This window comes from Capra hircus (genome assembly GCF_001704415.2).
Source record: "Capra hircus breed San Clemente chromosome X unlocalized genomic scaffold, ASM170441v1, whole genome shotgun sequence".
In the NCBI taxonomy this organism is placed as follows: Eukaryota; Metazoa; Chordata; class Mammalia; order Artiodactyla; family Bovidae; genus Capra; species Capra hircus.
The window spans coordinates 32,952,951-32,980,939 of record NW_017189516.1 but is presented as its reverse complement, the minus strand read 5'-3'; the positions used below and the strand labels follow the sequence as shown (position 1 = coordinate 32,980,939).

Below are 27,989 nucleotides of genomic sequence, written 5' to 3'. Positions count from 1 at the left end.
GCATAACCTTGATAGCATTGAAATAAATACAACCGGATGGTAGTTTTGACATTTTTTGGCACTGCCTTTCTTTAGGATTGGAATGAAAAGTGACCTTTTTCAGTCCTGTGCTCACTGTGAGTTTTCCAAATTTGCTGATATATGAGTGCAGCAATTTAATAGTGTCCGTCTCTGGGGTTGCACAGAGTCGGACACGACTGAAGTGACTTAGCAGCAGCAGCAGCAGTAGCAACAAAAATCAGATGAATCATTGCCTGGGGGTGGTCTTGATCATTGGGAGAGGTGGGAAGGAGGAATTACAACGGGGCTTTTGGGAGTGATGAATCTATTTACTATCTTCACTGTGGTTTCATAGGTGTATGCATATGTTAAAACTTACCAAGTTGTACAGTTTATATACATGCGGTTAATTGTATGTAACTCAGTAAGGTTTAAAAAACATCAATAGCTCACACATTCACAAATAATAACCAGTTAGAATTTTTCATGGAAAAGAACAACCCATTTACAATAGCAACAAAGAAACAGGAACCAACCTAAGGAATGTGCAAAACTTATATGATGAAAACAATAAACATTTCTGAAAACAGTAAAACTTTCCTTACTTCAATAAACAGAAAGAAATCTCTTCTTGAGAGGGTGATTTAATACCTTAAAGATGTTAGTTCTCCCTAAGTTAATTTATAAACCGAAAGAAATCCAAATAAAAACACTGACAAATGAGTTTTTTCTGTGCTAGACACATTAATACTAAAAATTTATATGGAAAAAATAGGCATATGAGAACAAAACACTGAAAAAGCTTATAAAGGAAACTAGCTGTAATTTATATTAAATATGCTATCAATCTTCTATAATTAAAGCAGTGTGGGACTAGCATTTAAGTAGAATGATGGACCAATGGACTAGAATATGAACAGTCCTGAAATTCACTAAGTACACATGGAAATTGGGTTCTGGTAAAAGGTAACTAAAATCACTGGGGCAAAGAAGGACTTCGTAACAAATTGTGCATGGACAACTGGATAGCTACATGAAAAACAATCAGATCCATAACTCACACCACACCCAAGAATAAACTAAGTGAATCAGAGGACCAAATGTAAAAATTCAAATATATTAAAAGAAATTGTGTGAATTCCTCTATAACCAGGGACTAAGAGGAAGGTTTTCTAGTATGATTTAAAATCTAGATTCAATAAACTACTTGTTTAATGTTTAGCTACAATGAAAATGAAAAAAACTGCATAAGTAAAACCCATAAGCAAAGTCAAAATATAAATGACAATTGCAAGCACATATTTGAAATGTATCACCAATAAAGGCTAGTATCTCTAATATATTTTCTAAAAATTCGGGGTGGGGGGGGCATGGGAAGGACCATAAATCTGATAGGAAAAAAATGAACAAAAGGCCAAGACAACGCACAAAATAGATATAATAATGGCCCATAAATACATGGCAAAATACACAACTTCACTCATAAAAGAAATGTAAGTTGAAACACAACCAAGATACCATGTCACACCCTGCTAGTCAGACTGTGAGGGATAGGCACTCTCTCAGATATCTTGGAGGGGATGTAAAACAGTATGAGCTTTCTGGCAAATTCTAACAAACCTACACACACATCAACCCTTGATAAGCAATCCAATTCCAAGAATTTATACTGAAGATGTACTTCCTATCATGCAAAATTATTTACGATGGCATTATCTGTAATTGTAAAAACAGTGGAAACTACTTAATGCCAAAATACAACAGACCGGCTGAAAAAATGGTAACACATCCTTACAAGCAAGTCCCATCCAGATTTTTTTTTAAACAGGGTAAATTCTGTGAATACATACAGAATGACTTTCAGAAGGGACAGATGGATGAACATAAATGTTTTTCCCTCCCTATTGTGATATGGGCATTAAAATAATGAAACCACCGTATGTGTGCTATAGAATTGGGCAAATGAGTTAATATACTGGTGTAATTGACAGCCAGGCTTCTTCTCACTGTGGAAGAACATCTATGGAGAATATTTACATTTCACATACAAATATAGAATGGGGAAAACAAAAACCCTGAGGGGTGTTGGAACTGAAGATTAGCAGGATGAATATGCAGGTCCCTAACACACACAGACACATGTGCGTGCACACACACACATATTTATATGCATATACATGTATCATTTTTTCCCTCGCTCTGCTGTTGGAACCTCCAGAAACAATGATACTCTGATGGCAATGAAAACACTCTAGCTTGGTTTCTAAATATTATTCCTAACTAAAAGTAAGCAAGGCTCCTCAGAGAAACAACCAATGCCAAGACTGGGGCAGGGAAAGTACAACAGTATCCTGGAGCACCTTGCTGGGCCAAAAAGTTTAAAGAAAAAATCAAAAATGATAAGAACATGTCAAAGAGACAGAGAACCTGGTTTGAAGAAATTTCCATTAGCCAAATTTAAGATATTTTGATCAAAACACTGACAGTAATGGATTATAACTCACAGAATAAAATGATTTATGAAAGAGAGATAGATCAAGGGAAAATTTTTGCCCATAGTGGACCGCCAGCTAACAAATGTACACAGAACGATGGAGTCAGAAACTCATCATTTAGCATTATGTTAAACTAGAATTTAATTGATTCAGTCAAGAACTATCAATAGCAGATGTTAAAACTAGTTGTTAAAACTAGTAGGTAGAAGTTTGGTGGAGAACAGAATATTTTTACATAGTGTCAAAGTATCTTCCCACCAAAGTTCTTACCTTTCCTTTAAAGGAACATGATAAAGCAGGATGAAAAGGTACTAGCTTTATAAAAACCACAGTAGAGTATCTACAATTTGTACTTTTTTGGAAAAACACAATATCAAAACCTAATTTTTAAGTACATGAGCCAGGTTTTATCAGAAACTCCATGCTACAAAATACTATTTATACTATAATCCTATTGTCATTAAAATTATCTATGTACTATGAATAGGCTAGAATGATAAATACCAAAATTATAAAACTGATAGTACTAAAAATTCAAGTGATTTTATTCATTTTTGTTTTACCATATTTTCAATGTCTCTACAATAAACATGTATTACTTTTATAAGAAGAAAAAGTATGGGAAGAAAAAAAACCCACAAGGAGTAAGCAGATACAACAGAAAAAAGCTGGAAAGAAATTTAAAAGACAAGAGTGTTTTGTGATTGCATGATGGCATGATAGATGATGTATTCTTTTCCCTGTTTTCAACTGTGGGACTTCAGAGTTAAAAACCCTGACGCTCACAACTGATCACTTTACACACTGATTTTGCCTTTGCTGTGCACACCAAAATCTAGCAACACTGCCTCTCTGATCATCTCTCCTTGAACTCCTTCCTCTCACCCCCTGGAACCACATCATCTTTCTTTAAAACTTCTGCATCCACTGCTCCTGAGATTATCTGATGTCCCCTGAGCACATCCAACATCACTTGTTTCTCAAGTAGTGTTATTTTCACAGCAGCGTACAGGAGTGGATCTTTATACAATACCTACCTCTCTGAAACATCATTTCCTTCTGTAAAGCAGTTCCAAAGAATGTACACCATTGTCAGAGTGGGGAGGGGAGTTCTGATATGTCTTTTCTCTGGTAGAAGTAAAATGTTTTAAAACAGCGTCACTATCTATCAGCTTTCTCTGTACTTTGTGATCAAGCATGGTAGGGTCATGATGGTATCTGCATCTTTTCTGGACAGAGCCTTGAGTAAAACAAGCTTACTTACCCTGTGCACGGATGATCAAACTCAGCTCAGCAGGGTTCTATGGAAATGGAGCCCTCAAACACAGATCAGCACACAGGAAAGTGGACCGAGGCCTCTGACCCACACCATGTTCTTAGAGGCCACATTTAGAGTTAGCTCTTCAAGAGGTTAGTTTTTAACTGATAGCAACACACACATTTGGGAATGCAGGTTTTAAATATACATCACAAAAGTAGGCAAATTTATGAATATTTTAAAAGACTGCCAATATACTCACAGTTTTTTCATTATTTTCAAAAGCTTCTCTTGCCTCTTCAAATGTACAGACTTCTTCTTTGCATTCACGCTCAATGTTGCCCTGTCTTATTTCTTCAAAGAGTCCATTCGCTCTTGGGTAGCGTTTTAATACTGAATTGGCTTTTTCTCCGGTGAGGAAAACTACAAAGAGATATAGTAATAAGCATAACATTGTAATTAAAAATATATGTGGAAAGTTACTGTACAAGATGAAGTCTGCTAGACGCTCTTTAGAGAACATAGCCAACACCCTCAACCTCTTTCTCTAGGTCAGCAAGGAAGTAACGTTCAGCTCTCAACCACCCCATCTGCTGTCTTCCTCATCATGTGTGTCCTTTCAGTGGCAGTTGCCCTGGGCAGGGACAAGGACATGATGAACTATCCTATATCCAGACTTTAGCACATTCCTGCCAACCATGGGTGTTTAAACATAGCAATAATGAAACCAGTACACGCATGCATTCATTACTGTAAGAGGATGCCCCAGGCATTCTGCTGGTGGATAGCAGCAATGAAATAAAAATCCAGTCTGTGGACTATCAGTCTTCGTTACCCCTAACTAAAAATAAATAAAACTCCAACTGACCTAATTATGTAAACCCAAAGCACCTTTACTCATGTGAAAGGAAGAGGTGACAAAATACTATCAAGAAATTAAGATAAATTTGGCCATAATTCATTCCAAAGGATATTAATAGTCATTTTGTTCTAAATGCACTTAGCTTGAATATATTTTGACACGTTAATATATTTAACCCCATTTTGATGTCCTTCAGAAATAGAAAATTGTTCTGTCTGACCTGTAGAGGCATTTCATATAAACATTCAAAATGCACATTCATAATACCCAGTAAAATAAGGCAATGGTTATAATGCACACTTGTGGGAAATAATTTTTATGTACAGATTCATTTTAAACTATACTTCAATTACATTTGTCCAAAACGGTCATGCTTGTTTGAAGAGATAAATAGAATGCTACCAGAATTTAATCTTCTGCTAGTGCAAATAAATTAGAAAATACACTAATCTTAAAGACCTCTGACATGTGACAAGGTACATAATAGATCCTTCAGAACATTAAGGGAAAAAAAAGGCCACATTTTGGGGGGGGGAAACATTTTGAAGTTAAATGAAAATAAGTAAATACTCGTTTAAAAATGGCAACAGCAGCAATGAATTTAAGGTTTACCTCAATTTTAGAAATGTGTATTTGACTTTATAGAGGATATGGATTCATTACTTAGGATTCTTTAAATATTCAAATTGATACGAGCTAGATGGGTACACTGAAAACTATGGTATGTCTTCCTTCTTTCTGTGCCTCTGAAGGGTTAAGTAGCGATAAAAATGGATCACAAAAATCATAAAAAAAAATCACTAGAAGAAATCCTAGAACATAAAAGGGTGCTGCTGAGTTGGAGAGTAATAGTTGAATTTTCTGCCAGTGCTTTTCACAGCTTAGCTGCATGAGCATCTCTTGTTGGACTTACTATCACACATCCTGCTGGGCCTACCTCCCAGAGTCTCTGATTGCACAGGGCTGGGATAGAGCCAAGAAGCTGCATTTCAAGTAAGAGCCCAGGTCATGCTGGTGCTGCTGGGCCCACTCCCACAGTTCCAAAACCACTACTCAAATGGGAGCTCCTTAGAAAACTAGTTCTGAGGAAGGTGTTTATGGAATGCTGGGATTAACAAATGTAAAAAGATCTTTTACAGTATGACTTTTTAGGACTCTTACTATGTATTTAATATATACATGAAATCTCCACAAAACAAACACAACACACATGTATGTCACATTTATTTGACTATGGAGCCCTTTTCCAAGGGACATTTCATTGAATTAACAACTTCCTAGTCACTAGTCTTATTTATGGCAATGAGAAACAATTCTCTTCCATATAATAAGCCAACTAATACATGAAGATGGTAACTGACTTCCCTTGAGGCTTCTCTTTTCTAGGATAAACATGTCTCGTTCCTTCATCTGTTGGTCATATATTAGAAAAATACATAGGTGTCCCTGTATCATCTTTATCACATTAAATGCCATATTCTACACTGAGTGTGGTCTGACAAGTACAAAACTAATCATGGCTATCAGCTTCCTTGTTTCTAAACACACTAGATATGTCAATTGTGCTTCCCTGGTAGCTCAGCTGGTAAAGAATCTGCCTGCAATGCAGGAGACCCTGGTTTGATTCCTGGGTCAGGAAGATCCGCCAGAAAATGGATAAGCTGCCCACTTCAGTATTCTTGGGCTTCCCTGGTGGCTCAGCTGGTAAAGAATCCACCTGCAATGAGGGAGACCTGGGTTCGATCCCTAGGCTGGGAAGATCCCCTGGAGAAGGGAAAGGCTACCCATTCCAGTATTCTGGCCTGGAGAATTCCATGGACTATACAGTCCATGGGGTCGCAAAGAGTCAGACACAACTGAGCAACTTTCACTTTCAGATATGTCAATGAAGTCTAAGGCTTCCTTGGCTTTTGGTGACAGTTTTCTTTAAAATAAACCAATCGAAAATATTGTATTTTAACCGGGAAAAAACCCTAAATTCTCCTAAGGGAAAGTCTTACATGCTGTCTACATTGAAAAATGTGTCAAGGAAAGCAGCTGACTCCTAAAATCAAAATGCAGGCTAATTCAGATCACACAACTATAAGGTAATGTACAGCAGGATACAGCCCTTCTAATTCCAGCCTAACCAAATTAACAACAGCATTCTACAAACATCTCCTGTGTATTTCTTGTACTGGGAGGCAACATGATATAATACTGAGATCTCTAGATGCAATAACCTGGCAAGTAGGTTTTTATCTCACTTGCCAAATATGGTCAATTAGAAGTTATCAGTTGGAATAAGAATCTGACCAGTAGGAAAGATACTATTACAGATTAGTTATGTCCTGGGAAAGACCGAAGACAAAAAGGAGAAGGGGTGACAGAGGATGAGATGGCTGAATGGCATCACTGGCTCACAGGAGTCTGAGCAACTCCAGGAGATAGCGGAGGACAGGGAAGCCTGGCGTGCTGCAGTCCATGGGGTCGCGAAGAGTCGGACACAACTTAGTGACTGAACAACAACAACATATCTGCCATATATTAGGGAACAGGAAATTGTGGGAGAGTATCTGCCAGTCCTAATCAAAGTAATTTGGAAATCTAATGGGTGATGTCAGAATTGGGATCCTTTCTATGAGAAAACAAAATCAGGGAAAGGTGGCATCTTGGACCTATAAGGTAAGATCAGACTATTTTTTCCTAAAACGCTGGGCAGTCTCCATGATGCAGGGGCTTGTGTTTGGACTTAATGTTTGAAACTAAGGTTGATTACTTTCCTATACCTCCTTTTCATCAAAATGTGTGAGGTACCCCAGAGCTGTCCAGAATCATGTGTACGCCTTCATCAGAGATGACATGATATGACAAGTATACAGACTGTAAATCTACTCTGAGAACACAACACTGAGGTGGTATTCAAACATGTTCTTGTCTCATTAAAGTACATAACGAAAAACCTAAGCTGTTTTCTTTCAATTCAGTTAGGGAACATCCTCACTAAGGAAAATATTTCAACTCTAAGACTGAATACCACTATAAAATAAGTATATTAATTTAAAAAACATAGCTACTTTTTCATAATTTCAAAATGAATAGCTCTCACCCATGCTTTCTCTTCAAAAGAAAACAATAAAAATAAGTGAAATAAGATGACTTCTCAAATAACTCCCTAAATTACTCCCTTAAACCAAAATACAGTCATGTTGCATATTTTTAACACTGCAGCATACCAAAACTGATATTTTAATGTCAAAAATCTTTATCTAGGTAAAATCATGTCCATATATTTGCTGAAAAACAGCAGATGGCAGGGCCTGAAAGTTAACAGCTCATGTGGAAAATCTCTACTCCACTTATCTAATCAGTTCTCTCATCCTGGGTTTGAAGTTACTCAAAGAGCCATTATTTAAAGTGGCAAATGTTTACATTTTTCTTTTAAGTGAGCAAATTTTTTTCTTTAGGACTTATTTACTGAACACAGACTATGTACAATGAGATAATGACAAGTCACAAAGATCAATAGGAAATGGCCTTTGCCCTCAAGGTTCTTTGGTGCAGATAATGAAGATAAGAGATATACAAACAGCCCTAATGGAAGATGAACCAGATATATGCTATTTGAGGTCAGCAGGCAGGCAAATTTTTTCCGGATAGGTGTGTGGGTGGATGGGAGAGAGGCCTGGAGAAAGACGAGTGAAGTGTATTAGGGCTGGCCTTTCAGGGACATGCAAAGATGGTGAGGAAAGACACCCTATGAAAACAAAAAAGTGAGTGAGGGCCTAGAATCAAATAAATCTAGGGCCATAAATAAGGAATAATGAGCTTGCCAGTAGGGCAGAGTTCACCATTCAAAAAGGAAGAGAGGGAAATGGAACTTGAAATGGCTTGATAGCCATGTCATGAGGCATTGAATGTTAGGCTAAAATATTTAAACTATTTGATAGCATTCAAGATTTTAGACCAATACTTCACAGAGAAAAACCTAGAAAAATGTTTTTATGTACAACAGATTTAGGGGCAAGATGAGGAGAAAATGGAGGGATAAAGGCCAGGAAAAACACTACTTACATTAAACCAGGTTAAGAAATGATAACATCATGCTTTAGAATGGTGCCAAAAGGAAGGGAAAGAAAGGGACAGATGTGAAATTTAGGGTTAATATAAGGTAGTTCTACACAGAAGGTGGATTTTGGCTGTGATTAAAAAAAAAAAAAAACAAACAGGTGCTATGTGTGAGAAGTGAGAATGTTTGAGAAATTTTGTGATCCTCAAAAGATAGACACATCCAATTAGTAAGTAACTGCATGGCTATTTAAAAGAAATATCAAAACAAAGTGTGAGTTTTTTGGTTTCCTAATGCACATAAGTTCAGTTCAGTCGTTCAGTCGTGTCTGACTCTGCGATCCCATGGACTGCAGCACGCCAAGCCTCCCTGTCCATCACCAACTCCCGGAGCTTACTCAGACTCATGTCCATTGAGTCGGTGATGCCGTCCAACCATCTCATCCTCTGCCATCCCCTTCTTCTCCCACCCTCAATCTTTCCCAGGATCAGGATCTTTTCCAGTAATTCAGTTCTTCACGTCACATGGCCAAAGTATTGGAGTTTCAGCTTCAGCATCAGTCCTTCCAATGAACACTTTGGACTGATTTCCTTTAGGATGGACTGGTTGGATCTCCTTGCAGTCCAAGGGACTCTCAAGCGTCTTCTCCAACACCACAGTTCAAAAGCATCAATTCTCTGGCACTCGCCTTTCTTTATAGTCCAACTCTTACATACATACCTGACTAGTGGAAAAACCATAGCTTTGACTAAATGGACCTTTGTTGGCAAAGTAACGTCTCTGCTTTTTAATACGCTGTCTAGGTTGGTCATAGCTTTTCTTCCAAGGACCATAAACATAACTAATGCCCATAAAAGTTATTTTACACTATACTATATACTATTAAGTATGCAATAGCATTATATCTTAAAAAAGTAATGTACAAACCGTAATTAGAAAATACTTCATTGCTAAAAATGTTAACTACCGCCTGACAACGCAAGGTTGCCAAAAATCTTCAATTTGTAAAAATCACAATATTTGACAAGTGCATTAATAGGAGGTATGTATCATTTTTTTAAGAGGTGACCAAGCTGTCAAGATATAAACACCTATTAAGTTGTTTAGACCTAATTACTTCATAAATGGAACTACTAGGAATTTCTTTTGGCCTATGGCTGTTATTGAAAAGTCACTGCAATAACTAGGAGTACTTTAAACTCAGCAAGTTTGGGAACCTCTGACCTAGGGGTTCTGAAGACAGATTGGGTCTTGCCAGTGTGCTCCCAAATCCATTTGTCACATCAAGTTTCAATGGGCTGCGAAGTTTCTTCTCTGAGGAAGGAAACTGAGATCTGTTTTGGAACTTGAAAGTTGGTGACACCTGTCACATGGGCTAGTTACTGTGGCCCTGGTAAAGTTAGCAGGAAAAGAATCCAGTGTAGTCCCCACCCCATCCAGTCACACCCCCTCAGTTGTTGGTTACCTTCAGTTCTCCCCCAATTAGCTGCTCCAGTTCTGTCAGCTTCTCTGGGGAAGAGGCCAGGGAGATGAAAACTGAAATACAGGGTCACTAGGTAGCTGAAACACTGGGCAATCAGGCTTCCTGTGTTATGGAGTGAGCAGAGGGGAGTGAAGTGCTGGGTAGAAAGGTGTTCTCCTCTTTCCCTAGTGCTGCTGGTAATTACTACCAGCCCAGCAAGGGCAAACCTATGCCTCAGTTCATGAAGTGGCTCCTCTACTGTCCTTGGAATTGCTGGGTATCAAAAAGCCTGATTTGGGTGTTCTGGTTTCAATGTAAGACTATATGCTAGCAACAATATGAAGAGCAAGATAAAAGGGAGACTTCCTACAAATGCACCTAGCATTCCATTATCTTTCTTCGGTGCAGGAGGCAGGATGTACTCCTCTATTTGTGGGAGAAGGTGAGTTTCACATCCTATTACTCCTTCATCTTCATCACTCCTCACAGGATGTACTCCTCTAGACTTCAGGTGCAACCCTAGAGTTCCTACATGTCCCACAGGAACAGGGCTGGTAAGGGAAGGAAGAAAGACATTCTCATATTTTCAGGGGCTGTGGTTACTTTGAGTAATGAATGTGATCTCATTGGTATCCCAAGTTTGTTAAATGGTACCCATCAGCTACACATTTACAAAGTAAGCAAGAGGCATTAAAGCAAACAGCTATGTGAGGAAAGCCAAAACCCTAAGCTTCCCTTCCTCATCTGTAGAACTGGAATAACAGCACCAACCTCAGTTATAAATGAGGTATTGGACATAAAGTGCTTTGCTCAGAGCCTGGCAAAGACTGGAGCTCAATAAACAAGAGTATGATTTGTTATCACTGTCCTGGTAGCAGTTATTTCATTAAAGGAAAAACAAGAGATTTATTTACCAAGATGATAAAAAAAATATACTTAGAAAACAAAGAATAATTGATCAAGGATAGGATTAACTTGCAGTGAGTCTGTATGTTTAACTCCAGGGATGCCTGGAAGTCTGGTCCCCTTGGTCAAGTTTGGGATGAAATGTACAAGCATTATACAATGCTGTTTAAAGCCCTTGGAGGTACTCTGTACTAGCCTGTCCAGTTTGTTGAAAAATGTATAGATTGATGGTTTGCACGGACGGCATGCAGCCTAATTTTAGCTATATGACCATTAAATATCAAAGATTCTCAGTAAACTTGTCCTCTGGCTCCCCTGAGACCAAGGTTATCCTGCATGTATTTTGACTGTTCACAATGAGAAGACAAAGTATATCCTGTGTGACTAAAAATGGGCTTAGGAGTCATCTTTCTCCTGCTGCACCATACCTTCATCATTGTTCAGTCACTAAGCCATGTCCAACCCTTTGTGACCCTATGGACCATAGCCCCGCCAGACTCCTCTGTCCATGGGATTTCCCAGGTAAGAATACCAGATTGGGTTGCCATTCCCCTCCTCCAGGGGATCTTCCTGACCCAGGGATTGAACCCACGTTTCCTGGATTGGCAGGTGGATTCTTTACCACTGAGCCACCAGTGTAGCCCATACCTTTAATAATACCTTATGAGAATCTCATAGGTCCTTTCAATTAGTTAGTGTCAAGTAGTGGCTACTTTGATGATTCATAAATATTCTGAGGATGTCATGAGATTTAAAATTTTGAGGGCTTCCCTGGTGGCTCCTTGGTAAAGAATCTGCCTGCCTGTGCAGGAGACATGGATCCCTCATCTGTGACAATCCCACATGCCATGAAGCAACTAAGCCCATATGCCACAACTAGCAAGCCAGTGCTCTAGAGCCTGGGAACCACAACTACCAAAGTCCATGTGCCTGAGAACCCACGCTCTGCAGCAAGAGAAGCCACCACAATGAGAAGCCCACACACCACAACTAGAGAGTAGTCCCTGATCTCCATAACTAGAGAAAAGCCTGGGAAGCAACAAAGCCCCAGCACAGCCAAAAATAAGTGAATAAATAAATAAAATTATTCTCAAAAATTTCAGAAATTCTTCAGAATATAAATTATGGACTATTTCTGGTCCTTATTTAAGAAGGACTTGATTTTATAAGAAACTCATAAGGAAGTATCCTTTACCATACCTTACATGCTTAATTTTATTAACTTCAATTTTGGTCAAATGTGTGCTGGTAAGTCTGTCATCATGAGAATTTTAACAAAAGATCAGAAAGAAGCTCTTAAGAAGGACTGAGAATTGAAAATCATACACATGACAGATATACATATTTAGAGAAGCATGAATGAGTAGCTATAACAAAATATCCTAAATTATTTTCTACTGATATCTGGGTTATTTGATAGTTCAGGTAGCTATTCAATATCTGACATAATCATTTTGGATATTAAGGATAGTAAGACATTATTTATGCAGAAGTGACTCAAACTCATAAACCTAGAAACAAAACAAGACTAAGGTGATGCATTAGAACTTCTGTTTCACCTATAAGGGAGCCCTAGCTCCCTCAGATTTAACAAGGATTAATTTACTCATCCCTCATCCACGAGCCTGGCTATAAGACTGGAAAGCTTCTTTCGCACATGAAAGCTGAGAAGTAGAAGGGACTAGGGGTGAGCTGAACTAGATCAACACACTGACAGCAACAAGAAGTGAAAGTTGGTGGATCTGAAGAGGAAAGAGACAGGAGGCCCTTTGAGGTTATTTACGAGTTTACAGAGGGCTTTTGTTTACATGATCTCATTTTACTCAGAACATTTTGAAAAGTAGAGTATTTGTCATATCTCACAAGTAAGAAACTGCTATTTAGAAAGGATGCTATCACTTGTGGCCATGCTTCCTTTGTTGGATTTTGGGGGCACCACCTTCTTCAGTTGTTTTTCCCCTTCCTCTCATTCTTCCCTCTCAGGAAAGGCTTTTTCTGCTGTCTTTTCCCTTAAAATAAATGTTAACTGGCCTCTCCTCTTCTCCTTCCCTCTTATTAGGTGACCTCATCCACTCTCATGTTTAGCCATCACATATAAGTGACAGCTGCCAACTCTATAATGCACAGCCTGGCCCTGTCCAAGGGGCACCTGACCGATACACACACCTTCTGCTGAAACTCTCATGTTCATCACCTGTGCCCAAGGAGCACAATGAGGAGTCCCAGACTGGCAGAGGCAGTCGGCAGGGACTACTAGGAGGGAGGAGGCTGGTGTTCAGCAGAGGGGCAGGACTGGCAAAAGCCACTGGAGCTCACAGGTGTGCAATTCCTAAATGCTCAGTATTATCTTCCAATATTTTAATTTTTGATTCCTATGCTCTTTTTATACATGGTCTTAATTTCATGTTGCTTCAATTCTTTCTTTGAAAGCAAGAGAAGCTTAAGATATGAATTTCAATGATACAAGAACCTTGTATGCTACATAAGCCAAGTATTATTAGTCTAATTTTACCATTCACTGACTCACTCACTGATTTGTTCAAACATTTATGGAGCACTTTTTACGTGCCAGATGTTGGTGCAAGGCAGTGGGTTTAACAATAAGATAAAGTCCCTCAAGGAGCTCAGTCTAATGGCAAACTACTGAGTAAACTGAGGCACAGAGTGGTAAATGCTTTGCCCAATGAAGTAGAAATACTAGGTACTTGGAAATGATTGACTAGAGCTGGAGAGAGGGCAGGGTACCATTAGGTCATCATAAGTAAACCCCCTTGACTGAAGAGCAAGACTACATACAGAAACATATTACAGAATCTGCTTGCAAAAAAGGTTAAAATAGGGGACTCCCCTGGTGGTCAAGTGGTTAAGACTTTGCCTTCCAATGCAGGGGTGTGTGTTCAATCCCTGGTTGAGGAGCTAAGACCACAGAACCAAAAACACCGAACAGAAACAATACCGTAACAAATTCAATAGACTTTAACAATGGTCCACGGTAAACGTTTTTTTTTTTAATTTTTTTAAAGGTTAAAATAGTTTTCAATTGACACCATGACTGAATTCACACCTCGCAAGAAATTATTAAACTGTGATCTGATGGCATTTCTACACTTGCCCCCAAAGCCTGGGGCATGCCACCAGTCTGCTCCAACACAATCAATCTGTAGGGACCTTGAAGTCCAATTTTAGCACTGGGAACCATAGTGAAATACATTAATTAATTCCACAAACTTTAAGTATACAGCATATTTATGATACCTCTACATACAGAAGTTTGGATAAAACTCTTCTCTAACCCTCATTCAGAGGGTTCTAGTCAGTTATAAACGCCAGAGAAATTAGAGAATACATGTTACTTTCCATATAGCCATTATCTAGGTTGTACAAGGGTAAAGAGTCTCACTTTGAAATACTTCATAAGCAATCTAAACATTATACAACTATACACAAAGACATCATGTCCAGATGCATGCATACCCCTATCCATTGCAGACATGAACCCATATTAAGGCAATTTCTCTTTTAATAAAAACAACTTATCCATGCAGCAAAGGGCAGAGTCCACAAAGAGCTGTCCATCCAGCCTGCCCAACAGTTTCAGTGATACTCTGTGTGATGCAGTAATCTCAGGAGGCAAGATGTCTATTTCACTGGCAAAAAAAACAGGGAATAATTATTCTTTTTAAGAAACTGGAGCCTATTATACAGAGTGAAGTAAGCCAAAAAGAAAAACACCAATACAGTATACTAACACATATATATGGAATTTAGAAAGATGGTAACCATAACCCTGTACGCGAGATAGCAAAAGAGACAGATGTATAGAACAGTCTTTTGGACTCTGTGGGAGAGGGCGAGGGTGGGATGATTTGGGAGAATGGCACTGAAACAGGTATAATATCGTATGTGGAACGAATCGCCAGTCCAAGTTCAATGCATGATACTGGATGCTTGGGGCTGGTGCACTGAGACGACCCAGAGGGATGGTACAGGGAGGGAAGAGGAAGGGGGGGGTTCAGGATGGGGAACACGTGTATACCTGTGGCAGATTCATGTTGATGTATGGCCAAACCAATACAATATTATAAAGTAATTAACCTCCAATTAAATAAATTTATGTTAAAAAAAGTTGTTTTCAAATGCAGAAACCATAATTATCTAGTAATCTAAGTAGTGAACTGCTCGAAGTTACTCCTGGCCTTACTGCTATAAGGGAGAATGGGAAAGCATCGGGGATGATTTATTCCTCTGAGAATCACATCTGGTGTGTAATTCACCCACCCGGATGTCCCCAAAGATTCAATACCTGGATCCTCACATGCCATTAGTCTTCACTTCAAGCAACTCCTCACTCTGCTCTGGAGGATCTTCTTCTTTCTCAGGGTAAGGGTATTCGGGCTGTGCGCTTTCGGACGAAGAGGTTCCTACACCATCCGATGTTTCATTACTTGGGAGATCCTCCGTCATTTCACATACATAAACATCGATAGGTCCTGTGGTGCTCTTCATATGTACTGCGGCAGAATCTTCCATGGGAAGTAAAATATCCAAGCTGGTTTCAGCCGGAGCTCTAACTGCAAATATAGTCTGTTCACGGAAGGTTTCAAGGCTATGAATATCTTGATATGACACATATGCTAGACTTCGCTTTTCTCTGTCCGCTAGTAAGTCAACCAACTGTTGAGAACAATCCTTAATTAATCCATCCAGAGCTGCTTCTTTCGCTGATAAGTCAGAAATTTCCCTCTCCAGCTGCCTCTGTTCGGGCCGTATTTCCAATTCATTAAGATCAGGTCCTATCCATTGAATATAGTTCCTAGACTTTTTTTCAACCAGCTTGATTCCACTTAAGACACTGGTGACATCATACAGTCTTCGTTTTTGTACTCCCAGTGTTTCTGCAGCTTTATTTAAGTCAAGAACACCTTTAGGACTAGATCTGAGAAGAGCCATAAATCTTCGAGTTAAACGAGACAGGGACGAATAACACCGAGGTATCTTCATTCCTGGGCCCTTTTTCCTGGACACCTGTTGCTTACTATCTTCTAAATTAATGCTTACTTTTAATGGGCGCAGGTCCTCCATGCCGCTGGGGTCTTTGGATTCACCGCACACCATCTTCTCCTCCACCCGGTCCACACGCAAGCTGGGCAGCTCGCAGGCAGGCTGCTGCTGACTCATGCTGCCCGGCTGGCCCTCGCCTCGCACTGCACGAGCTCTCCCGCCTTCTCCCACTCAAGTCGGGCACCGCTTCCAACACACCGGTCCCGGGGGACAAGCAAGAACCTGGCTCCTGTTGTGATCAGATGCTCAATGTGGCTAGGCCGGCCCTCAAACTGGCGCACCGCTGCCCCACGGCCCTGGGAGCTGGAACGCTAGCAGCAAGAAAGCACACTGACCTACGGCACTCAGAACACGAGTCCCGCCATCTTTACGCATGCGCAGTGCGCTGCTTCTAGTGCGCTGCTTCTAGTGCGCATGCCTGCTGTGGCTGGCACGTTCTGATGCACGCAGTACGGTGTGTTACTTTTTTTTTTTTTTTTTTTTTTAATAAAAAAGATCGGCCTCAGCTTTGTGGCTCAGCTGGTAAAGAATCTGCCTGCAGTGCGGGAGACCTGGGTTCAATCCCTGGGTTGGGAAGAGCCCTTGGAGGAGGGAATCTGGCTACCCACTCCAGTATTCCGGCCTGGAGAATTCTATGGACTATATAGTCCATAGGGTCGCAAAGAATCGGACACGACTGAGCGACTTTCACTTTCAGCAATCTGCAACACTTATTTATTCAAATAGAAAGTTTGTTCCTAGTCGGTGTTGTGTAAATGTTGGTGTGTCACAGACTGAAACTATAAGAAGTCTGCATACTAAGAGGTTATTTTTCTCTTTTTTAAATAAATCTAATATCTTGTTTAGTTGCAAATTTCTCATAAAAGACTATGTAAGATGCTAGTTCAGTTCAGTTCAGTCGCTCAGTCATGTCCGACTCTTTGCGACCCCATGAATTGCAGCACGCCAGGCCTCCCTGTCCATCACCAATTCCCAGAGTTCACTCAGACTCACGTCCATCGAATCAGTGATGCCATCCAGCCATCTCATCCTCTGTCGTCCCCTTCTCCTGCTCCCAATCCCTCCCAGCATCAGAGTCTTGTAAGATGCTAAGTTATCCATTTATTTGAACCTTCTGTTGTTAGTCATATGAAAACTGCCTTTTGAGACTCTCTGGTTGAAGTCTGAGAAAGCCAGTATCTGTTCACTGCTTTCACCAACCCTGTGTTGAGACAAATGAAAATTCAGGCAGAGTATGGTAGCGAGGAAAGATCCTAAATTTGTAGTCAGGTATGCGGATTTCTGTCCAGCTCTGGCACTAAACTGGATTACTGAATCACTACATGATTCCACATTTGTTGCCAAATTTATCTGGGTCTGTCTCCTAATTTGGTAACCTAAGGTTTATATGTATGATTTCTTAGGTTTTCTCAGTTGTAACTATAAAATTTTATACTTGGAAAGATTTTTGTTAAGTGGGAGTAGTGTATTGCATTCAAATTCTTTGGGGATATGAATATATTATTTTTAAGCCAAGCAACCACCATCTCCCAAACCAACAATAAAAACAAACAAGAAGCAAAAATCAACAAGATACCCTCCCCATCAACTCCTGTGCTCAGATTTATATACTGTAAAAAAATTTTTATAAAATGTCACACTCATATTTCCTTGCTTCTAAACTTATTTGATACCATCATTCAGTCAGTGTGTGTACATACAATGCCTTCAAGTTTTTTTCTGCTAAAATGGGTATAAATAGGCATTTCTTAGCACAAATGGATGGACACAACTTTCCTTAGAACAACTAAGTCTTACTAGAATTTTCAAGTGATATCTCACTTCCTAAAAACCAAAATTATGCAAAATAAAAAGATCCTATTTGACTGTTAGTGGGAATGATATAGCCACTATGGAAGACAGTATGGAGATTCCTTAAGAAAACTAGGAATAAAACTACCATGTAACCCAGCAATCCCACTACTAGGTATACTCTGAGGAAACCACAAGTAAAAAAGACACATGCACCCCAATGTTCGTTGCAGCACTATTTACAATAGCTAGGACGTGGAAGAAATCTAGATGTCCATTGACAGATGAATGGATAAAGAAAATGTGGTACATACATACAATGGAATATTACTCAGTCATAAAAAGGAATGCATTTGAGTCAGTTCTAATGAGGTTGATGAAACTAGAGCATATTACACACAGTGAAGTAAGTCAGAAAGATAAAAACAAATATCATATTAATGCATATATATGGAATCTAGAAAGAAGATACTGTTGAACCTATTTGCAGGGCAATGATGGAGACAGTTCATGGGGTCACAAAGAGTCGACATGACTGAGCGACTGAACTGAACTAATGGAGACAGACATAGAGAACAGACTTATGGACATGGGGGCGGGGGGGGGGGGGTAGAGGGTAGGATGTATGCAGAAAGTGGCATGGAAACATACACATTACCATAGGTAAATCAGATAGCCAATGGGAATTTCCTATGTGATTCAGGGGGCTCAAACCAGTATTCTGTGACAACCTAGAGGGGTGGGATGGGGAGGGAGGTTCAGGAAGCAGGGGACATAGGTATACCTATGGCTGATTCATGTTGATGTTTGGCAGCAACCAACACAATTTTGTAGAGCAATTACCCTTCAATTAAAAATAAATTTCAATATTAAAAAAAGAAAGATCCTATTTGGATCATCTTCCTATTACTGAAAAAAAAAAGTTGCTCAGTCATGTCCGACTCTTTGCAACCCCATGGACTATACAGTCCATGGAATTCTCTAGGCCAGAATACTGGAGTGGGTAGTCCTTCCCTTCTCCAGGGGATTTTCCCAACCCAGGGATCAAACTCAGGTCTCCTGCATTGCAGGTGGATTCTTTACCAGCTAAGCCACAAGGGAAGCCCTCCTATTACTTAGGGAGGTGGGAAAAAGATTATTTCTAAAATGTATTTCACCACTGTAACCTATCTGTGAAAATAAAAAAGGCTATTTTTCTTGTAGAAGGTAGGTTTATAATTCAGAATTTGTTGTACAGTGGTGCTCATGTGCCCATACAGGTTGTCACAAACTTAGTTAGAATGGCATGTAGTATACATTTTCACAGGAATTAGGAAGTGGAAACCCACTCAGGAACTGAGACATTTAAAATATAATTTAATGTTATAGGACTGAACTAGAGAGAGTGGGGCATCTCAGGGTTTGAGAGAAGTAACTGTTGTATCTTTAATATCCTGAACCTGCTTCTTAAGGACAATGTAGTGGTTATGATCGCTATCTAAGACTTCAAAAAAAGACATCTCTGTGCTATCAGAGGTATGCAATGAAATGCCAGATAATAACAGGCAGGTTTCCAGGAATGAATGTGGAGAAAAAGACAGAAATGGATTTCTATAAGAATGAAGACAAAAGAGGTTGTGTATGTCTATAAAGTCAATAGATCCTTTTCCCCATGAGGAGGGATCTATTACTAATTCAATATGGTTTACTTAAAAGCCAAATTTTACATCATATATTCTGATGTCTCTTGTCTAATGATTTTACGCTTTGTAAGGAATAATTAGATACAGAGAAATTATCTAATAGATTCTCCCACAAGGGAAGGTAAAAAGCCAAATTTTCTTTGAAGGAGTTTTACAATAACTCCTTATCAAAAAGAATACTTCATGAAATGGAGGATGACAGCAATCAAGTTACCAGCAATTACAACTACTGCTTAAATGTATGGTACTTTAACATGTGATATTTATGAACGAAAGTCGTGCCTTACCCACAGGAAGCAAATAAATATGGGTTTAGAAAATGATCTAATTTGTACAACATTAAGCACACAATCCAGTAGAATCATGAAAACAGGGGAATTCCCAAGATAGGTATTTCCCATCACTAGTGCCTCAACTCTCATCAACAAGAAGATCATTTGTCTTAGAGTTTATAGTTGTTACAACCAGAAAACTTTGCTTTTAGTTTATGAATATGATTTACACTGATTCTGGTTACACTGGATCTGTCCCATTTGGAAGAATACAGAAACAGCTATAACAATTACCATTAAATGGGCTGGGGGGTGGCAGGGTAAGGCATGTAGTGAAACTCAGCAAACATGAAACATAGCTTTAAATATATAACTATGTTACAGTGAATGCTTTACACTCTGTCAACATAGATAGTATGGCATTATCTATGGGATAGTTAACTGTAATCTAGATACTAGGAGTGAATGATTGTCCTAATAGAATACATACTACATTTAATCAAAAAGTCTCATATCAGAGATGGTTGTTCAGAGAACATGCAAAGCTAGTGGTCAGCTATCTTTCTGTTATGCACAACAGCAGAGCAGAATGGATTTCAGAAATGGACTCTCATTGACAAAGTAGTACTTTTATTAATTAGCACGTAGATTTCAGAAAGGACTTTTCGCTGGTGAAATCAATGTTGTTTATATGTGAATTTGTTCTAGAAGTGACGTTGATAGAATTCAAACTTTCGCTTGTTCTGTTTGAAGGGGAGAGGAACACTCACCGGTATTCCCTCTTCTTTCCCTTCTCTCCTAGTGGTTCCTCAGGGACCCCTGTAGGAAACCTGGGGCTTCACTGAGCACACTGAAACCACAGATCTATCTCAATCCCTTCATTTTGCTGACAAGAAAAGGGAAATCCAGGCTAAATGACTTATCCAAGGACTCAGCTGCTTGATTCTAGGACCAGCACTACATCTTGGTTTCTAGAACCATAATGGAAGCAAATTTCACATACTAAGGTATGGGGGAGTCATTCTGGCTTATATATGATTAAACTCAAAGTTTATGCTAACTAAAACAGCCTGTTTGTGGCCTATCAAACAAACACCCTACATCTGTCTTGATCCTTAAAGAAAAGCGTGCATTCACCAAAAGTAAAAAACGTCTATGTTAAAAATAAACATTAAATGCCTCCCTTCCTGGGCTGCCGATGGTGGTGCTCCTTCAATGATGAGACGCCCTTCCAAGGTACCAAGGCTATACTGACTCCTGTGTACATGCTGATTTGTTATTGTTGTTTCGAAATCTTGAAGGAATGGATCCCTGACTTGTTGTCAGGACAAAAAACAAAAATGGTATTTTTTGTTCTGACAAGATATAAAACTGTGCTGTGGAGAAGGAGATGGCAACCCACTCCAGTATTCTTGCCTGGAGAATCCCATGGACAGAGGAGCCTGGCGGGCTACAGTCCATGGGGTCGCAAAAGAGTTGGGCACGACTGAGCAACTAAACAACAATCACCCCCACACACAGCAGAGTGAGCTGCTAAAAACAAACCTCAGCATCTAACTTTCCTCCTGCAAATTCTTCAGTGGCTTCCAGCTGCTTTTGGAAGAAAGTCCTAAATCTAAAGACCTTTCATAAATCAGCCTCTACCTCACATCACCCCCTCTTCGTTCCCTGTGTCCCAGTCACACTGGCTGACTTTCTGTTTATTAAATATCTTCCTGCTTCAGAGCCGGGACACAGGCTGTTCTCTCTGCTTGCAACACTTTTCCATTTCCCACTGTGCTAATCTTAAGTGTTTCTTCTTCACAGAGAACTTTTCTGGTTTCTCCATGTAGGTCAAGACTTTGTTAAATCTTCTCTTAGCACCAGGCCCATTTCAGAGCACTTACTGTGACAGTAATATAAAAATTACAGACGTTAATTAGCTGGTGGGCTGCTAGACTGTAAACTCATGAGGGCAGATGTCGTGCCCCTCTTGTTAAGTACTGTATTCCCAGTATTGGGGCACACAGTTGCTACTCAATAAATTTTGATTGAATGGAAAAAAAAAAAACTGTGCTGAAAACTCCAGTGTAACTTCTCTAGCATAAGTTCCTCAGAATAATCTGAGACAGTGTCTCCAGGGCTATAGTCCTTGTTGTTCAGTTGCCCAGTCATGTCCAACTTTTTGCAACCCCATGGACTGCAGCACATCAGGCCTCCACGTCACTCATCATCTCCCAAAGTTTGCCCAAGTTCATGTACATTGCATCAGTGATGCCATCCAACCATTTCATCCTCTGTCATCCCCTTCTCCTTCTGCCCTCTATCTTTCCCAGCATCAGGGACTTTTCCAATGAGTAGGCTGGTCGCGCCAGGTAACCAAAATACTGGCGCTTCAGCTTCCTTTGTTTGGCTTCCTTAATCCTTAGTTTGGCTCAAACAAAATTCCTTTCTATTCCTATCATAGATTGGTTTACTGATCATTTCTGTTGACAACCATATACATTTGTCCCTCAGCAGCTGTGGAGGATTGATTCCAGGCCCCCTTATGGATATCAAATTCTGCAGGTGCTCAAGTCCCTTATGTGAAATGGCATGCATGCTCAGTTGCTTCAGTTGTGTCCAATTCTTTGCAACTTCAAAGACTGCAGCCCTCCAGGCTCCTCTGTCCGTGAGTTTCTCCAAGCAAGAATACTGGAGTGGGTTGCCATGACCTTCTCCAGGAGATCATCCTGACCCAGGGATCAAACCCATGTCGCCTACATTGCAGGCAGATTCTTTATCATCTGAGCCACCAGGGAGGCCCAGTACAATGTAAATTATACATAAATAGTTGGAAACACAACATAAATTCTATGTGAACAGTTGAGGACATGTAGCAAACTCAGGTTTTGCTTTCTTGAACTTTCTGAAATTTTTACTTTTTCCCAGTATTTTTGATCCTTAGTGGATTGAATCCATGGTTGTGGAACCTGAAGATAACTGAAGACACAGAGTGCCAACTCTAACGCTCTCCTTGAGACTCAAATTACTTCTCTGAAAATCACAATGGTGTTGTTTGGCTTATCTCTAAAGAATTCCTATCCTTTATTCCGGGGCTTCTCTGCTGGTAAAGAATCCGCCTGCAAAGCAGGAGACCTGGGTTTGATCCCTGGGTTGGGAAGATCCTCTGGAGAAGAGAAAGGCTACCCACTCCAGTATTCTGGCCTAGAGAATTCCATGGACTGTATAGTCCAGGGAGTCACAAAGACTCGGACACAACTAAGTGACTTTCACTATGACTATCCTTCATTCTAAATCAGTGGTTTTCTATCTTGGGTGATGTTGCACCCCAAGGAACATTTGGCAATGTCTGGATATATTTTTTAAAAAAAATTTTTAAGTATTTATTTGTCTGTGCTATCAGTTGCAGCACACAGGCACTTCCTTGTGTCATGTGAGATCTTCTGTTGCCTAGTTGCTCCGTGGCCTGTGGGGGTCTTTGTTCCCCAGCTAGGGATTGAAATTTGCATTGCAAGGTGGTTTCTCAACCCTGGACCATCTGGGTAGTCCCTGGATACATTTTTGATTCTCACAACTTGGAGGAGTAGGTGCAACTAGTGGGGAGAAGCCAAGGATGCTGCTGAACATCTTACAATGCACAGGTCAGCCTCCATAACAAAGATGTATCTGGTCCCAAATGTTGATAGTTACTCCTGCAAATCTGGCCCAAAGAATTGAGAACAGATACTCAAACAAAAACTTGTACATCAAGGTCCACAGGAGCACTATTTCCAATTAACCAAAGGGTGGAAACAACCGAAATGTCCACCAACTGATGAATGACTCATCAAATTGTAATACATTCATACAATGGGATATTATTCAGCCATTAAAAAAATAATAAGGTACTAATACAACATGGATAAATCTAAAAAAAACATTATGCCAAGTGAAAAAAGCCAGACACCAAAGGGCACATATTATATTATTCCATTTATATGAAATATCCATGATAGATAAATCCATAGAGCTAGAAATCAGCTAACAGGTTGCCAGGGCCTGGGAGAGTGCAAAATAGAGACTGACTGTTTAATGGGTAGAGAAGGTCTCACTTGGAGGTGATGGAAATGGTTTGGTAGTAGAGTTACACAATATTGTGCATGTACTAAATACCACTAAAATGTACAGTTTAAAATGGTCAATTCTGGGCTTCCCTGGTGGTAAAGAATCCACATGCCAATGTGGGAGACATGGGCTCAATCCCTGATTAAGGAAGATCCCACATGCCACAGAGCAACTAAGCCTGTGTGCCACTATAATTACTGAGCGAGTGTTCTAGAGCCCAGCAGTTGCAACTACTGAAGCCCGTGCATCCTAGAGCCCATACTCCACAAGAGAAGCTCCACAATGAGAAGCCTGCTCACCACAACGAGAGAGTAGCTCCTGCTCAATACAACTAGAGGAAAGCCCACACAGCAGCAAAGACTTCGGACAGCCAAAACTAAATAACTAAAAATATTTTTTTTTTAAAAAAGAATCAATTCTATGTTATGTGAATTGTTTTGCCTATATTATGTATTTTGCCTCAAATTTTTAAGATGTCAACAGTGCTAGGGTTAAGAAGCCATTCTAAACTTATGTACTGAAATTATTCTCTTCTTCAATAGGTAAAAGGCAGAGAGGATTGTATCAAAGACAAAAAGCATCAAGCACTATAATGAGTTGTTTTTTTTTTTTTTAAGGCAGCCTGAACCTCACATAGTAAGCTCATTTTTTGTTTTCTAATGGGAAAATCTTGCCAGGAAAAAAATAATGGCTGTTGCCAGCTCCAAGTAGATTTGTTTTACTGTTACAAAATTATGAAGCTAGATAAGGATTTATAATAAATTGGTGACATCATGTGAACTGCACAGGCATGAATATGCTACCATAATAGCGAGACTCTCAGATTTAATATAGGCCAGAAAATGAAACAATTGTCTTTGAATGTGTGCCTTCACTTGAACTATAAACCTGGGAGCTGTCAAATAAAATTAGGCAGTACATTATTAAACAGTCACTTTACAAGCCTTGTCAGTTTGAACACGCATTCCCTGTTTGAAAATATGTAGCTGTATGGCTTGAATTAAAGCTTAGGATTGACCTCAACTGAGCACTAATTCAGCAGTGACTCAAAGAACTTAGAAATTTACTCTAGTAGCTATGAACCATCTTTCCTTCCATTAAGTCTTGGTAAGTGGAGGGGATATGTTTGGGTTCTTTGAAGTAAAGGAGCCAAGGGAATGATGCTGCTATGGTTTAATCAGTTCAGTTCGGTTCAGTCACTCAGTCATGTCTGACTCTTTGCAACCCCATGGACTGCAGTATGCCAGGCCTCCCTGTCCATCACCAGCTCCTAGAGCTTACTCAAACTCATGTCCATCGAGTCGGTGATACCATCTAACCATCTCATTCTCTGTCATTCCCTTCTCCTCCCACCTTCAATCTTTCCCAACATCAGGATCTTTTCCAATGAGTCAGTTCTTCGCATCAGGTGGCCAAGGTATTGGCCTTTCAGCTTCAGCATCAGTCCTTCCAATGAATATTCAGGACTGATTTCCTTTAGGATGGACTGGTTGGATCTTCTTGCAGTCCAAGGGACTCTCAAGAGTCTTCTCCAACACCACACTTCAAAAACCATCAATTCTTTAGGACTCACCTTTCTTTATAGTCCAATTCTTACATCCATACATGACTACTGGAAAAACCACAGCTTTGACTAGGTGGACCTTGGTTGGCAAAGTAATATCTCTGCTTTGTAGTATGCTGTCTAGGTTGGTCATAGCTTTTCTTCCAAGGAGGAAGCGTCTTTTCATTTCATAGCTGCAGTCACCATCTGCAGTGATTTTGGAGCCCCCAAAAATAAAGTCTGTCACTGTTTCCATTGTTTCCCCATCTATTTTCCATGAAGTGTTAGGACTGGATGCCATGATCTTAGTTTTCTGAATGTTGAGTTTTAAGCCAACTTTTTCACTCTCCTCTTTCACTTTCATTAAGAGGCTCTTTAGTTCTTCTTTGCTTTCTGCCAAAAGGGTGGTGTCATCTGCATATCTGAAGTTACTGGTATTTCTCCCAACAATCTTGATTCCAGCTTGAGTTGGAATCAATAATTTTATGTTAATTATTCTCCAAAAATATAACCTGTATGTCTGTTACCATTCAGCAATTCCCGATATTGTTTTCTGTACAACAAAGCAAAATAAAGCTGTTTGAAGATTCATGGGTGAATATTATTCTTATTTTATAAAAGAGGAGTAGGAACATCTTGTAGTTTGCTATTATTGAGAAGCCAAGATGAATTTCTTTCACAAGCTTTGTTATTAAGGTAAAGATGTGAAATTAGCCATCATAACTGCCTATTAAGAGTAATAAATACCATAAATTGCTGCTATAGTACTTAAAATATGCAGTAAGAGAAGTGTGTTCTGACATAGAAAAAAATCTGATGGAAAATAGGTATGACTAAAAATCAAATTCTATTCAAGCTGTGTAACAAAAACAACCCTCAAATTTTTTAGCAAGAAAACTCCCAAGAAATTGCTTTGTGGAGAACTGAGACCTTTGTCATTTTATCATGAATGTAGCAGTTATTCAGTGGCTGGGGCGTGGGGGAAGAGGATGAAAAGGTAGGATAAAGTTTTAATGTCTATCTGAAGATGACTACAGATACTTCTGGTACATAATGTCTGGTAAGCCTAAACGTGCACCTTTGTAAAATTCTCATATTTTCTTTGTGAAAATGTTCATTCTCTACTAAAATCTTACACATAATTTAATTTATACATGCTGTTCTTTTTTTTGTAACAGCATCTTTCCTTGTTGACTACATACTGTTCTGGTGTTCCACAGTGTATTGTATTCTCTGTGTTATGAAAAACCACAGAGATAAAACCTATCGATCAAGCAGGGTGACTTTCACCATGGAAGTGATGTCTTAGGTCCCTTACTTTGGGGACCTCTCACTGTGTGTTGTGTACAGCAACCTTCTGAGTTGAATTTCTTGTTACTTTAACTTGGTGACTGTCAATCAGTGCTGCTGCCTTTGAGTTACCACAACCAGGGACCACTGCTGCTCAGAGGATTTTGATATTTGAGGCACTCCACCATGTGACACAGATGTTTTAGCTGTTACCATAAATGAGGATGAACTTCAAATAACTTCATTTCTCCCAGCCATTTCTCCTTTCCTCTCCTCCCACCCCCACACCATACTGTGAGAACACAGTCTTAAGAAAATATTTTCTTTCACACCATAAGATAGTTCCTAAGTTTTTAATCGACTTTATACACAGCTGATGACTAGGGTGCTCAGAATACAGTTTATTGGAAGAAAATGAAAACTGCCTATGACATAAGGAGACCTTTGTTTGCCTTCTGACTCTTCATTCATAAACTGCAGACTTTAGATAAGACTTTCTCTCATGACGCTATGTTTTATACTATAGAAAATGAAGATAATAATCCATATTTATACTACAGGGTGCTCTCACAACTCAAGTAAGGTAATGGAGAAATATCTATGAGTTATGAACTCTACAGATACTTGTTAATACCAAAATAATTATATATTCATAAGAATCATAAAAACTAAACCCTACTTAAATACTAAATCTCTATATGGTAAATGGAATTTCAATGCCACATACAATGGACACTGCTGATGGTCTACTGAGAAATGATTCACACAAGTCTGTTCTCATCCCCTCCACCATTTGTAAGACTATGAATTTTTCCATATCATATAAGCAAAAGAAGGATTCTTCTAACACATTTATAAATAATTTCTTCATCCAACATCAAAGAATACTAAAAGAAGTTGACCTCAATTTAATTTTTCATCTATACTGTATGGTTTCCCAGCTGTGTTCTTTGTTTTCGTGGCTCCTTAATTAATGAGGCTAATGAAATGTCTTTTTGGCATTTTCTTCTGCTGTCGCTTTGTATGACACATTGAGCTATGTTTGTGAGAACCTTTGCTAAAGCCAGTAAAAACTTCATTGTACATGGCCAGAAAAAAAAAAAAAAAAAAAAGAGCACACAGTAGCATCTTTTTTTCCTCCTCACTAACAGAGTCAGCAATTAACAAGTATAATCAGACAAACTAAAGCTTAGAGTGTCAAGGATAGATTCTTTGTGATTCAGGATGTTAAGG

The 27,989-nt window shown here is 39.4% G+C and overlaps 1 protein-coding gene and 1 pseudogene across 1 annotated transcript in view; both read right to left on the bottom strand.

Moving 5' to 3' along the window:
- The window catches only part of LOC108633317 (transmembrane gamma-carboxyglutamic acid protein 1-like), a 142,849-nt gene that overhangs the window by 60,382 nt on the left and 54,478 nt on the right, over window positions 1–27,989 (bottom strand). The window contains exon 3 of the mRNA XM_018043688.1: window positions 4,016–4,176. Coding sequence (XP_017899177.1) covers window positions 4,016–4,176 — 161 coding nt within the window. The remainder of the gene's footprint in view (window positions 1–4,015; window positions 4,177–27,989) is intronic.
- Window positions 15,343–16,209, bottom strand: LOC102176773 (annotated as a pseudogene).